Source organism: Miniopterus schreibersii (genome assembly GCF_964146895.1).
Source record: "Miniopterus schreibersii genome assembly, chromosome: 12".
NCBI lineage: Eukaryota > Metazoa > Chordata > Mammalia > Chiroptera > Miniopteridae > Miniopterus > Miniopterus schreibersii.
The window spans coordinates 38,023,608-38,039,161 of NC_138112.1; the positions used below are offsets into that span (position 1 = coordinate 38,023,608).

The window sequence follows — 15,554 nt, forward strand, 5'->3', positions numbered from 1 at the left end:
TCCTGAAATACTAATTTGAAAGAATAGATGCACCCCTATGATCATTGCAGCATCATTTGCAATAGCCAAGATCTGGAAATAGCCCAAGTGCTCATCAATTGATGAGTGGAAAAAAAGTTGAAGTACAGTTACACAATGGAATACTATGCCTCTGTCATATATATATTTGCCTCCTGTTAAATTTACCTGAGATTGTAAAAAGAGATAATAAACTCCGGGTAGATCACACACCTTAATTTAAAATATCTGTGATTTTTTTTATACCATTTAAAATGAGAAAGGTAATTTTGAAGAGTGTCTTCTTTCATGCAATCTATGCAAGAGAGTTCATATGTAAAACTCTGAAAATATTCCAAGAACAAATTTTAGATGCTTTGATACAAAAAGACGGGCAAATGAATATAATTTTATGTTTCAAGGCAAATTCTCATACATTCTATGAGAAATATTTTTTCAATGATTATACATTTACTGAATTTTTGTAATAACTGAGTAAAAATTGGGTCGTATGTCATTAGATTAGAGGTCTTCTAGGGTATTCACTACTGAAGGGGTACAAAGCCAGAGGATATCAAGGGATAAAGGTAAAAGATAGGAACTACCTGGATATCAGAATTGTAAATCCTACATACATATTAGCTATCATTTCTTATGTTTTACAAGTCATGAAATTTTCATAGGTGACACATTATAAATTTTCATAGTTTTACAACTGTAAATATTATTTTTTTTCATAGTGAGAGAAATAGTGTATCAAATTTTAAGTCATTTAATCAGTGCCACACAATTGGAGGAGGAGCATGGATATAAACCACAGTTTGATAAGAAAAAAAAAATAACAATTTTTATTTTTCCTTTTTATCTCTTTCAGAAATACAATTTTTTTTCCAAAAAGGAATGCGAGTCTCAGAGTTCTGTCCTTGCACTCATAATTTTATTCAAAGACTACCCTTCCTCTTCAACTCCAAATTCTCACTCCACACAGAATCTAAAGCTAAATCTAAGTCTGACATCTGTTCTTAGTTTATGTTAGTAAGTATGGGAATTAGAAAAAAGCAATAACCAAAGTATTTGTAATTTACATGAATTTTTAAAAATCTAGAACATGTTCTCTTCAGATATTCTTTCCTTCAGCAGTGAAGATAAAAACCCTTGCCCGTAGACTTCTATCACACTCCTTGCCTGTAGACATCGATCACATTCTCTAACTGCAGAGCTCTTGTTCAGGTTCTCTGTGTGCAAAGCATCCATTGTCAGCTCACAGTGTTATAGAAAGTTAGGATACTCTAAGGGTTTCAAAATAAAAAAGCTAAACACTGTCGCTTTATAGATGAGAAAAACAAGGCCCAAAGAAGGCATGGTAATGATAAGTATATTTATCTAAGATTTTAATAGAAAGGGATCTGGATGCACAGACTGGATCAGTGTCCCCTGGCAAAGAAGAAACCAAAAATATAAGTTACGAGTTACTGCTTGTCAGGACTGTTTCTAAGGAGAAAATATTATAATAGCTGCAGCATTATCAATTCAGAATTTAATTGATTTTGTAATAGTATTAATAGTAATAATAATAATATTAATAATACATTTATGGGAAAACCTTCATTTCTTCAGAAGCTAGAAAGTGCCCTCTTCAGATCAACAATTCTTTTCCTATATAAAAGAGTAAAAGCTACGTTAACTACTCTTGGATGCTTCAGTATACCAATACAGTGGTGCCTCGGTTTTCGAACATCTCCGTTGACAAACATTTCAGTTTACCAATGCCGTAAACCCAGAAGAAAATGCTTTGGTGTTCGAACAGGCCTCGAAAGTGGAGGTAATTTCTAGACATGAGATAGATATTTGTGAAAAGTCCATCAGGCCCAGATCAGTATCTCAAGAGCATTTATGTTGATAAACTCTTGTTGGAAAGAATAGTTCATTTCTATCTCACTTTTACTTTCATGAAGTTAAATTATGAGTCCCTGTGTGTACTAGAAATGGTGTCCTGTAATTGGAGCTAATCCCTTCTCAGTATTGCTACATTCAATTTTAGTAGTCTTTCAAAACCAGAATAAATGACCAGAGTCATTCTTTGACATCTCTTTTATTAACTCAAGTGTTAAGGGCTGTCTAAGACTGGACTGAGGCTTACTTTCCCAAACTTTATGGGAAGAACTGAGTCACTAAGATTCAGAAGGGAGGCTCAGGAGCCTTGTGATACTTCTTACATATGCTTTTTTCATGCAGAACACTAATGATTTATATAAGGAGGTATTTGGATAAATTTTGTGGCCTTAAGAGAAGATGATTTTGTCACATCCATTTCTCAGGAGAATTGCATCATACCCAACTCCAGTGCTGATATTATTTTTGTTCTTTATTTGCCTTTGGGAATGGATTTCTTTATCTACATAGAATACTACACCTGCATTGGCAGGTGCATGTGCAAAAGGTTAGAGAATTATGTTTGTGAGTATGTATTCTCTCAGGTAACTGCAATATCTGGAGAGAAATATTTAAAAAGGATCTGAAAAGAGTGTAGGGAATTGAAACTGTAATTGTATGAAAAGGTTAACTCTGAGTGTCAGATCTGAATAGACATTCTGAAAAGGAGATTAATATTTCATTTAGAATCTGAGCTAGGATATGAAGGGTGTTAAAAAATAGTGCTGATTTTCTCTTGGTCTTGTGGGTATTTCCACTTTCTTTTCTTCTCTCAACAACAGTAAAATTCTTCAAACCTGCAACTAAGACAGGTACGTACCCTTGCTCTGGTCAAAATAGGAAAGTAAAGCTGTAGTAAAACAAATGATGCTTACAAATCAAGGTACAAAGATTCTCAGCAATTTCTTAGATCAATTCTACATTTTTTCTAATCTTTGCCCTTCATTTACCCCTGCAGATGTACACTTGGAAAACAACAGGACAAATGAATTCGCATCTACATCAAAATTTGCACATGTTGAATATTTAATTAATTCAGGTAAAATTAAACTCTGATTCATTAATTTTAAGTGGAATGTATTCATTAAACAACCCATCTCTTTTATTGAGGACACAAAGGAAGAATATGGACTTCTACTTAAGGAAATCAAGAGTTTTTCCTAGAGAAGGTGGTGCTTGTGCTAGAAGTTGAATAATAAACTGCTATTTGTTAGATGGTAAAATCATGAAGACAGGATAAAACTTTAAAGAAACAGGCTATAAGCATAACAAAGTATAAGATATGTGTTTTAACACTTAAAAAATATTTTTGTATAATTCCAAAATGCATTTCCTAATGACTAGTAAAAACTTTGCCAGGAAGATTGAAGTGAATGACAATAATACTATTAATAGCAATAGCATACATTTATATGGAACTTTCCATAAGTGAAACATTTTTTTTTTTTTTTTTCGGAGAGAGTGGAAGGAAGAGAGAAAGAAAGAGAGAGAGAGACATCAATGTGAGAGAGGTATATCAATGGGGTGTCTCCAGCACTCGCTAGGGTCAAGGACGAGCTTGCCACAGAGTTGCCCTTGGCTGAAATTGAAACTGGGACCCTTCAATCCCTGGGCCGATGCTCTAACCACTGAGAAAAACTGGCTAGGGCAAGTAAAACATTCCTATAAGCATAGTGTTTTCAAATAATGCTTTAAAGCATTGTTTTTCAAGTAATTAACTTCTTATTCCAGATGAGGAAGGATGATTATTCTCTCTATTGATGAGTTGAGGCAAATGAGGCCTGGGAAACTTGTAGTAACTTGACAGAGGACACAGAGCTAGTAAAATCTGAAGCTTAGGCTGAATTTCCAGAATTCATGATCTGAACTCTTTATTGTAAGTTTTCCATGTGGACAGGTACTTTTCACATAAGCTTCCTGCTGGAAGTGGAAATACAGCTACATGAATTTTTATATTTCATTAAAAAATAAAACTTTGGGTTGCACAGTAAGGCATGAATGAGGAGGTAGGAAGATCAAAGAGAAAACAAGGAGGATGTGATCCCAGCAATATAGACGAACAAAAGAGACTGTAGAGGGGAATCATGGAGGTAAGACAAGAGAATGGAGAGGTTTCAGAGGTGAAACTTACAGGAATTAGCCACTGAATGAATGAGAAAGTTTGAAGAAGTGAGAAGCATCCAGAATCGAGCCTTAGGAACCATAATTGTCTCTAAAACTTTGCTTTTTCTGTACCCCTGTTATAAAATAGGTTATGCAATTTTTTTTTTTTTACTTTTACCTCTTATAATTTTGAAAATTTAGATTAAATTTTGAAACCAGGAATCTTATTCATCAAACTAAATTAACCCCATTGCCAAGAGAAAGAAGATTCTGAAAGAATTTTTTAGATGGAACAAAAACACATATTTTGAAGTAGAAAAAGATGCCATAAGGAATTGAATGCTATGGGAACAATGTTCTATTTTAATGGTGTATCAATTTCAATATCTAATAGAAGAATAAACCTTATGAGACTATAATAGTGCCTTTTAAATGGAAATTGCAAACAAGAGTATAAACTGGAACATGAACTGACACTTTACATAACAGAATGAATGGGCTTGAAGAACAGGAAACTGGGTAATACTTCACCTTGTACTGGAAAGGCAGTGAAGGAGAAATAAAATAGGAAAGAGATACATTGAGGATGTGGAAAATCACCACACTTTTTAAAACAGGATAATTCCAAATAATTTGAATTTACTGCATTATTTTAGCACATTTATGTATAACCTTGTCCAGGAAAACTTTATTTTTTATAACTTTTCCAAGGTTAGGTTAGATGAGAATTTAGGGACCTTTTACCGCATTGGAGCGAAGAATAGCCTCTATGAAATATATAAAAACTGGTTATTTAATTTTTTATCAAAAATTATAACATAAATTGAATCCCCCTGAATTCATATATTTACCTAGTCAGTATTATAGTGTATTTCAAATATTTTTATTCCTTGTGTTGATAATTTATGAGGTATTTTACTAAAATAATAGTGATAAGATCAGTCTTTTTTTTCTGTACACATTTTCAAATAAAGGTATTATTTATTGATCAGATTTTAATAATAATAAAATTTCCTGGAGAAATAAATGACATAGCAACTTTTACTTTTTGACCATTATTTTATCAAATAAAATTTTTCCATATCAACATTTGTGGTTCTAAATTTTCATTAAAATTTTTTATTTATACATAATTTTTTTTACCCCTAAAATATCTCATTGTACCCAAGTTTCTGGAGAAAAATTTCCTAACACCTATCTCCAGAATGAAGATAGGGTCAAAATGCTGTGTCACACCACTTTTGCATGCTTGATACCCATACTTTTAACATGACACCTATAATGTGCCATTGCCCAGTAGACCAATGTCTCCTCGACATTAAGGACCCTACTCGAGTTTTACTGGCCCAGTGCTTACTATAGCACTTGAAATACTGAGTATTCCCTTCATTTCTTTCTGTCTGATCTTGACTAATTGTTTATTGGGTAAGGAAACAGAAAAAAATATTTGCTAACACGTCAGTATATCACTATATGTATCTATATTCAATTAACAAAGAACACCAAACTAATATATGAAGAAACAGGTTTTAAATGGCATTACACAACCATATGTCCTCACATTTCTGAGAGTCGTGGTCTCTCTATAGTGAGAGTATATGTGCCTGTTACTGTCTAAATGTATGTGTGTGCTTATGTGTGTGTGTGTGTGTGTGTGAGAGAGAGAGAGAGAGAGAGAGAGAGAGAGAGAGAGAGAGAAAGAGATGCAGACAGAAACAGAGAGACACAACACAGAGAGAAAAAGACAGAAGGAGAAAGGGATGGAAGAGAAAAAATAGAGGCGAGATTGAAACCTGAGAGCAATCATCCAGGGAGCCTGGATCTGCATTCCTTGAAATAAAAGTGAGTACCTCCATGCCCCTTCAAAATGAGTATGTGTCACAAAATGCCATTTGAAATTACATTCAACCACTTCTATAAATCTAAGTGAGAACAGAAGCTGAGGAGAGACAGCACACACTGCCACCTTAGACGAGAAGCTCGAAACCAGGGCGCTCTAAGCCATCATGCTCAAGCTCAATGGCACAGTCTTCATGCCCTCGGTGCTGACTCTGATTGGGATCCCTGGTCTCGAGGCTGTTCAGTGCTGGATTGGCATTCCTTTCTGTGCCATGTACATCATTGCTCTGTTTGGGAATTCCCTGCTCCTGGTCATCATCAAATCTGAGCACAGCCTCCATGAGCCCATGTATCTCTTCCTGGCAATGCTTGGAGCCACAGACATTGCTCTCAGTACCTGCATCCTGCCAAAAATGCTAGGAATATTCTGGTTCCACCTGCCGAACATAAACTTTGATGCCTGTCTCTTGCAGATGTGGCTTATCCACACCTTCCAGGCCATTGAATCAGGTATTCTGCTGGCCATGGCCCTGGACCGCTATGTGGCAATCTGTGATCCTCTGAGACATGCCACCATTTTTACCCACCGACTTCTCACTCAGCTTGGGGTTGGGGTGACACTCAGGGGAACCCTTCTTGTAGCTCCATGTCTCATCCTCATCAAATGCCGGCTGAAATATTACAGGACCACTGTGGTCTCCCATTCATACTGTGAGCACATGGCCATTGTGAAGTTGGCAGCAGAAGATATTCGAATCAACAAGATCTACGGGCTGTTTGTGGCCTTCAGTATACTTGGCTTTGACATAATCTTCATCACACTGTCCTACATTCGAATATTTATAACTGTCTTCAATCTGCCTCAAAAGGAAGCCAGGCTCAAGGCCTTTAACACCTGCATTGCCCACATTTGTGTCTTCCTTGAGTTTTATCTCCTGGCTTTCTTCTCCTTCTTCACACACAGGTTTGGCTTCCATATTCCACCTTACATTCATATTCTTCTGTCCAACCTTTACCTGCTTGTCCCGCCTTTGCTCAATCCCATTGTGTATGGTGTGAAGACCAAAGAGATTCGAGATCGAGTGTCCAAGATTTTCCACTGTAAGGATGCTTCTTGATTTCTTATTAATCTTTTTATTCAAATAAAAATTTTACATGTGAAACACTAGTTTTAAGTGAGATTCTGTGCTTTATAAAGTGCATCGTGTGGTAAAATATAAAGTTCTAGGTTTACATTAGGGACAATAAGACTATGATTCCTTAAATAATTTTTGCTTCAGATTCAGAATTATTTGGAACATATATTTAATCATAAAAAGTTATGAAGTTTTGTTTGTAGTTAAAGCAGCTTTTATTTACTTTTTAATTTTTAAAATATATCTTTATTGATTTCAGAGAGAGGAGGGGAGAGGGAGAGAGAGAAAGATCAATGAAGAGAGAGTCATTGATCAGCTGCCTCCTGCATTCCCCCCATTGGGGATCAAGCCTGCAACCCACGCATGTGTTCTGACTGGGAATCAAACCGAGATCTACTGGATCACAGGTGGATGCTCAACTGCTGAACCATGTCCAGCCAGGCCTAGCTTTTATTAAAATATATTCGCCAGAAGCACAACTAAATATTATTTTAGCCTCTTTAAAAATATCAAGTGTTGTCCGGCCAGGCGTGGCTCAGCGGTTAAACATCGACCTAGGATCCAGGCGATCAGGGTTTGATTCCCAGTCAGGGCACATGCCCCGGTTGTGGGCTGCTGCCGATCAATGACTCTCTCATCATTGATGTTTCTATCTCTCTCTCTCCCTCTCCTTTCCTCTCTCTGAAATCAATAAAGATATATTTAAAATAAATAAATAAATAAAAAATAAAAATACCAAGTGACATTGATACCACTGCATAAGAAATAGCATAAAATGTTAGAATTTGATGTATATGAAACAAAATTGTGTGTACAATTGTTTATGATCATACTCATTATCATCTTTATCATTAAAGCTGTAAAGTCTTTACTGTGTGATGATCAATTGAAAATTAAGTGGATTTATAATTTGCCTGTTGAAATTTATTTATAATTATTTCTTTTCCACAAAATATTTACATAGCACATTTAAAAGATGTAAAATTGAGATTTCATATCTACTTTATGGTTTGTCTTTCATTCAAAGTCCAGTTTGTACTTCAATTATATGATAATATAATTGATCTCATATATAAGTAAATTTTTTAAAATAAAAGCAAATTCTATAACTATCATTCAAGCAGAAATAATTGGTTCTATATGGGAGAACATACATATTTTACTTATATTCATTGTTTTATTGTTTTTTTGTGTGTTTCCTTGTAAGTAATATCTAAAATAATAGTCACACATGGGTATATATATTAGAAATGGGCAATAAAGTTTATTAGACCTTTGTTTTAAATAAGTATTGTTGTAAATGTGTTTGTGGATTTAAGAAAAACAATTCTTGTAAAGACCTTAAATATAGAGTTTAAATATAATGGACAGTTGCAGGCTCATACAGGCAAATATGCAGGGAGATTAGTGACTTTGGCCTAATATACAGTCACCTGATAGCAAATGATAGCACTTGGGATATTGGGAGAGGTGTATTTTCATTCCTTTCTTCACTTATATTCTATTTCCTGGTTAGTATAGGTTTGCATAATGTTCTGTAATATAAATTTGCCAGATTGCCATTTAGCGTAGCTGATGAAGTGCACTGTCAGAGGCCATAAGGCAGAAAGTTGCGGTTTCCTCATACTAATGTGTTCAGGCTTATAATAGAGTTTTCATGTGGAGTCATCTGTTCTACACAAAATTGTGTGAGGTTCTCATCATTACAATGTATTCACCATCTTATGATGCCAAATGTGACCATGATCTCCATAATGACAACATCTTTGTTATATATTTAATTGTAATTTTTTCCTTGATGGTCTCTTCTCATTTTTATTTTAAGACTTTATTCACTTCTGAAGGTGTTTCTCTTTTTATTGTTTTCTCACTCTTATTTTGATGTTTTATCTACTAGGGATGACTTATTATTCTTTATAAGGTGAAGCCATCTTTATTCTTGAAGACTAAGCTCAGATTTTTCTTGGCATCTCTTCTAGAGTGCTTTAACTGAAGTTTCCTCATGGGCTCAAAGTTGTTTATACAGCTTCCAAACTGTATTATATTAAAATATATCTTTAGCCCAGCTGATGTGGCTCAGTTGGCTGAGCATTGTCCCATGCACCAGGAGGTGGCCGGTTAGATTCCCAGTCAGGCACATGCCCAGGTTTCGAGCTCAGTCCCCAATAGGGGGCATGCAGGAGGCAGCCGATCTATGTTTCTCTCTCTATCCGTCTCCCTTCCTCTCTCTGAAATCAATAAAAAACATATATTTTTTTAAAAAGACATGTAAAATGTATCTTTAGAATTAGAAATTTATGGTGTATATTTAGTAATTTAAATTTTATTACTGTGTCTTGTAACACTTTGACATATGTATGACAATAAAAATACTCTATGACTGACATTTTTTCTTTTACTGGTCTCTGAAAAGAGGTATGTTATTCTATGAGATAATGAATTTATTTTGAATGATGATTTAAATGAGAAAATACATGCGAAAATACCCTGAACTTATGGAAATATGTAATAAATAACAGAATTTCTTAATATAAGTATTGAACTGGGAGCTATACAAAGGGATTTAAAAATAAGACATTGTCTAATTCAGCTTTCTATCTTCAGTATCTCTTATAGCACTGGTGGTGTGATATATAAGAATACGATTTTGTTCAATAAATACAATAATAAAAATCTGTTTATTAATCCAATGTTATTCTTATATAAACCCTAAAAGTATTTAACTCATGTTAGAGAGACGAGCCTGAAAACTGAGATTAATCAGGGGCCTGTTGCTCACCCCTGCAATGGAAATTACAAATATCACAAATGAGAAAAGTAGAATAAGCCCTGTCTTCGGGTTTTTCAATGAAAAATATCAGTTAACACTTGAGGTTTTCATTATATATGTTGATAGAGAAATAACTACATATATATGTATGTAATGTGTGCAAGCGAGAATGTGTGTTGTGTGGGTGTGAATGTGGGTCCATATTTGCTACACCCTTGTCCACTGAGAGGTACTTTGAGTAGGGATTTCCCAACAGCAATGAACCTACACAGTGCCTTCATCACTCTAATTCTAATCTTCACAAAGTAGAAAGGCTTTCAAACTTCATTCTCTTGATCCTGAGTTTATCCTAGGAACTAGTATTATTAGATTTAGCACCTTAATATCATGCACTTTCTTTGTGACTATATCTTCTCAAAGTCGATGGAAACTGCCTTGAAGATAGAGACACCGTATAAATAAATTACCTTCGTGTTTTCAGTGCTGTATTAAAAAAAAAAAGAAATCATGGGGCCTCATTGGAAAAGCACTACCTCACCAATAGCGCACTCTGTTGATGCTGCACACCACCAAATTTGCTGCAAGGTCTTAACAACTCTAGTTCTCCAAAATTCACAATATATTTGCTAATCACAACACCTACAGGAATAACCTTGTCAACCCTGAAAACTGTATCTTCTGCCTCTGCTGAGTTGTCATGTACATTTCGAGGGACTTTAAGATGGCATAGTTTTGAACATTTTGAATAAAACTAATTGTCATTTAGTATTCTTAGCTTTACTCATCCACTTTTAAATATTACCTCACCAAAATATTAAAAAGTTATCTTTTATTTTTCACTTACACAACTTTATGCCTAAATATGTTAATCAAACCAAAACATGGCCTAAACTTCCATTTTCCCAAATGTTCAATATGGTATCTCCATGACACTCTGAGAGAGGTATGGACTATTCAGATAAATAGTATACAAACTGTTAAAATATGTAAAAATAAATGGGACTGTATAAAACTAAACTGAATATTTTAAAAAACCTCAAATATAGCACAACATTCATTTGTTTTTGACCTGCTAGATTACTATTTCAAATATATTTCAATAAAAGATTGGGAAAACAGTCAAAACTCTGGAAAGATTCTGCACTATGCTTCACAGTGTCTTTAATTTCTTATAACATTATAAAGCAGTGGAGACAGAAAATTTTGAACAGTGTCTTTTGGTGTGTTTTATGAAAGAAAAGTCATACTTGGACATATAAACATATTTGAAGAACAAGTTTTCATTGGCCGTTAGTGGAAAAAAAGTGAAAATGAATTTATTTTTGTTTCTAGGTACAATAAAAATCCAGATGTTCATGCATGTTTTAAAATAATTTCCTATATTTATGAAAACTTTATAAAAACTTACAGTTGACTTGGTTGATACTTGACTTTTGTAGAAATGCAAAGTCAGGATATCAAAGAATAACATTTGAAAATTAACAAGTGCTTAGAAAGTTAAAGCTTTTGAATTGAATACACATATTTGTTACCATTTGTTTGATCCTATATTTCCCTTACTTTTTAATACTATATATGATAGTTTAACAATTCTAAGAATAATTGTTTTCATAAAAGATAGAAATGTTATTACAGAGTTAAACAGAAGAAAATCCATGGGGTCTAATAGGAATCTCAAGTGGTTAGATTAGCTCTTGTTATGAGGGCATGCTACTTCCACTTCTTTCTTTCAGCTTCATGAAATTAAATCATGAGCCTCTCAGTATACTAGGGATGGAGCCCTGGAATCTGCACTTGCTTCCTCTTCCCAGAGAGGAATTTTTAGAAGTCATTGAAAGCTAAAAAAATATTATATTGCATATGATGACATCTCTTGACATGTTTTCTATTAACACCGTTCTTCAGGAGAATTGCATCATAGTCTTGCCCAACTGCTATTACATTTGTCCTCTACTTGACTCATTGAAAACAATTTCTTTTTAACTACATGTAGGACTGTTTTAACATGTTAATGCAGAATTGAGGTTGTGAGTATATGCTTTTCTAGGTGATTCTGAGATCTACACAGAGAAATGTTAGGAAGAATCTATGAGGACTGTGGGAAATTGCACCCTATAATTATGCGTGAGGAGTCACTCTTAGGAAGTTCTAAAAGGAGAATACTTTAGTTGTCAGGGTTTCACCTAAGGCAGAGAAAGCCTAACGGAAGCATTAGAAGCACAGAAAGTATTAGAAAATTGTTGTAGAATTCTAAATCAGTTTACAGAATTCTAGCATGCACTTTATTATGACTACCAGGCTTGTAAGGCTGATTAAGTGAAAGTCATGAGTAATCTTAATAGCACATGAAAATTGTGTCTCCTATTGCTGAGTATTTAGTCACTCAATGTATGACTGGATTTGAAGAAATGATTGACTACCCAATTTTCTTCCAAAGAAATTGAGATCTCCCCCATATGTAATTACATATAATAAAAGGTCTCTTTATAGGAGTCCTGAACCTACTGAGATATATTGGCTATTTGACCAGCAAATGGGATTAAGTACACACTTTCATTTAAACCTCCTCCCCCCCTTTTTTTTTTTTTACTACTTGTCCCTGCTCCTTGAAGTGGAGTCGCTTCACCAAGATGGAACTGTTTAAAAGGCAGTTTAGTATATGTGTCCTGTGCTCAGGTCAGATTTATGTAGAGGTGATGTTTATTTACTCTTAGCCAGTGGTTACTGATACTATGGGACTGGGTAATATTACTGGGCAAGGGGATATATAACGTGAGTGGAAAGAGAACCACGGAGAAAAATATGGTCCTCAATGGAATTCATAGCATCAACAACATAAAAGGAATCAGATAGAGAGCAACAAAGGAAGGTGTGTTGAGACAGGGAGAAAAACAGGATAGAGTGTGATTATAGAAACAAAATATGTGTTTTAAAAAGAAAATTATGTAAAACACTGCACAAATATCAACGCAGAGTGTTCTTTAAAGAGTTCATTGTATTTGGGTAGAATTTCATTTTGATTTCTTTTTCAGAAAAAAATAAGCTTTAAAAAGATGTAGATGCAAAGGTTTACAGCAATGTTGTGAAAAACCTCTTAAACTGATTAACAAAATACTGCAAGTTATCCAGGATTATAGTGGCAATTAAAATGACAGAGAGACTATTTTTGAAATAGCAAGTTTTACAATTATAGCTCAGAAGGAAAACAGTTATACAAGTAAGACAATATTTTTATTTATTATTTATTTATTTATTTATTTACTTAATTTTTATTGATTTGAGAGAGAGAGGAAGGAAAAGGGGAAAAGAGAGAGAGAAACATTGATGTGAGAGAAATATTCATAGGCTGCCTCTCATATGCACCCTGACTGGGGACCAAAGCCGCACCTGGGCATGTGCCCTGCCTGGAAATGGACCTGATGACCTTTGGTGCATGGCTCAACCAACTGAGCCACACGGGCCAGGGAAGACTATATTTTTTTCAAAGTTATGCTCATGGTTTTGTAATTTTTGTGTTTCCCTGGAACTAATTTCCAATATAATTATCACATGTAGTTTCCTATAGAGAAGCTTGCATTAGTGTTAATTAACTTTAATGTTAAATGGGTTTTACCCTAAATGTTTTTGTGGGTTAGCAAACAATGGTTCTTGTAGAAACCTCACTTAGAAAACGTAAACATCAAGGTCAGGTGCAGATTCTTGTATTATAAACTATACAGGAATACTAGTGACTATGTCCTAGTGATACAGCCAACTGGTGGCCAATGACAGTTCTTCGAATATTTAGAGATGTGGGGTTAGAACCTCTCCCTCATTCTTTATACTATCTCCTGATTAGAATATGTTCACATCGTATTCTTAGATATGAGACTGACGTGGTCACATTCTGTGTGGCGGATGAAGTATAATGACAGGCTATAGGGGCAAAAAGCAGCACTTTCATTATGTTAACGTGCTCTGGTTTGGGCCTTGCTTTTCCACGTGGAGTCAGGGTCATCCGTTCTGCACAGAATTGTGTGGGGTTTTCACATGAATACTGCACTGTCCTTTTTAATTCCAAAGTTTATCAAAGATCTCTGTAGAGTGTGTCAAAAGTGAGAAATTTTCCAATTGGACCTTTAAATTATTTTTCTTTTAAGGCATTACTCGCTTCAAGGGATGCATCCATTTCCATTACTTTTTTCTCATCTCACGCATTGTGATATATTCTCTCCCCAGAGGCCCTGCCCCTGATTCCTATTTGGTGGAACAATATTTATTTTCAGACTCTTTTTGAAGTCTTTTCCAAGATGCCTTAACTGAGGTTTCCTTTTGTGTTCATTGTTGTTGTTTTTTAAAATCCATGGTGGTCTGCACAGTTCAAACAATATTTTATTAAAATTTATCTATAATTTTGGGCATTACCTTTGATGTCTAATAATGAATAATTATCACATAGTGTCACTGAACTTTTTGTCATGTATATGGCTCTTAATAAATACTCAATGACCTGGACTGACTCTCTTTTATTGGTTTGATTGGCTTGGCGTGGTACTCACTGAGAGAAGGGATTTCGAAGGATGGCCTGCCTGGGGAAACACATGCCCAAAACACCACTTATGTTGATGTTTAATAAAGGAAATACAACCCTCAAGGTCACCAATCTTCTTGACAGTTACAAATAAGATCTTGAAAAGACCTTGTCTAACCCATCTTCATATCCCCAATGCCTAGTATGGTGCTGACACTGGTATATACAGAAAAATTTTTTATTGAATAAATACAATAACAAAATTCCATTTATTACATAGTGTTATCCTTATATCAGCCCTTTAAAATATTGAATGCCTGTTAGATGTGATGAACCTGAAAACTGAGATTAGTGGGAGGCCTGTTCCTTACTTTGGGGTGAAAATTACATATACCATACAGGACAAAAGTAGAATGAAATTTGTAGTTTGAGATTTCTATTAAAGACCTGAGTGAGCCTCCTGGTTTTCAATATGTGTTGTTACATAAAAAAATAAATGTAGACACAATTTATGTAATATATATGTGTATGTGCCTGTGTTACAGTTGTATTCTCTAGCACTTTATCTTCTAAGGTGGCCTGGTCAAAGGCCATCTCAGATTCTCCAGTATCAGTGACCCTAAATTATATCATCATCATCCTCCCACCAAGCAAATTCTAAGCATTATCATAAGGTAGAACACTCAGTTCTGTGGCTCTATAGATTTGTCAAATTCCATTTCAGTTTTCTTGAGTCTATCATGTGAGCTACTTTTTTTTTTTTTTTGTATTTAAGGCCTTAATGTTCTAAATTTTCTTTGTGTCTATATCATTCTTCTCCTACTAGATGAAAACTGCCTTGAAGGTAGGAAACAATGTGATCAATCTATGGATTGGTAATGCTGTAGAACCCAGTGATGTGGGTATCATTGAAATTTCCTGACTCTCTGACTCTAAGCCCAGCTGATGGTACACATCACGAGCATTTGCTGCAAGGTCTTAACAACTTTGGTTCCTCAAATCCCACAAAACATCTTCAAACAATACCACATGTCCTTTAGGACTAATCTTGCTAGCCCTGAAAACTGCACCCAGTTCTTCAGCTGAATTTCATATCCTTCTTTGAGGACCACCTTGCAAATTCTGGATTACATCAAATTATTCTCATTGAGAATACTTACTTTTATTCATGCAATATTTAGATGAGATATTTATGCATAATATCTCATCTAAATATTATTTAAAAAATTTATTTTTCACTTACACAAAATTCTGCCTGAATACAATG

At 34.6% G+C, this 15,554-nt stretch overlaps 2 protein-coding genes across 2 annotated transcripts in view; one reads left to right on the forward strand and one right to left on the reverse strand.

Moving 5' to 3' along the window:
- LOC308565024 (olfactory receptor 51B5-like) overlaps positions 1-15,554 on the reverse strand; it is a gene marked incomplete at both ends in the record, with an annotated part of 340,544 nt that overhangs the window by 217,248 nt on the left and 107,742 nt on the right. The window lies entirely within an intron of this gene.
- On the forward strand, positions 6,039-6,989 carry LOC308565141 (olfactory receptor 52A5-like; the record flags this gene model as incomplete). Its single annotated transcript, XM_081153954.1, has 1 exon — positions 6,039-6,989. One exon carries the CDS (start codon positions 6,039-6,041, stop codon positions 6,987-6,989), a length of 951 nt encoding a protein of 316 aa, XP_081010080.1.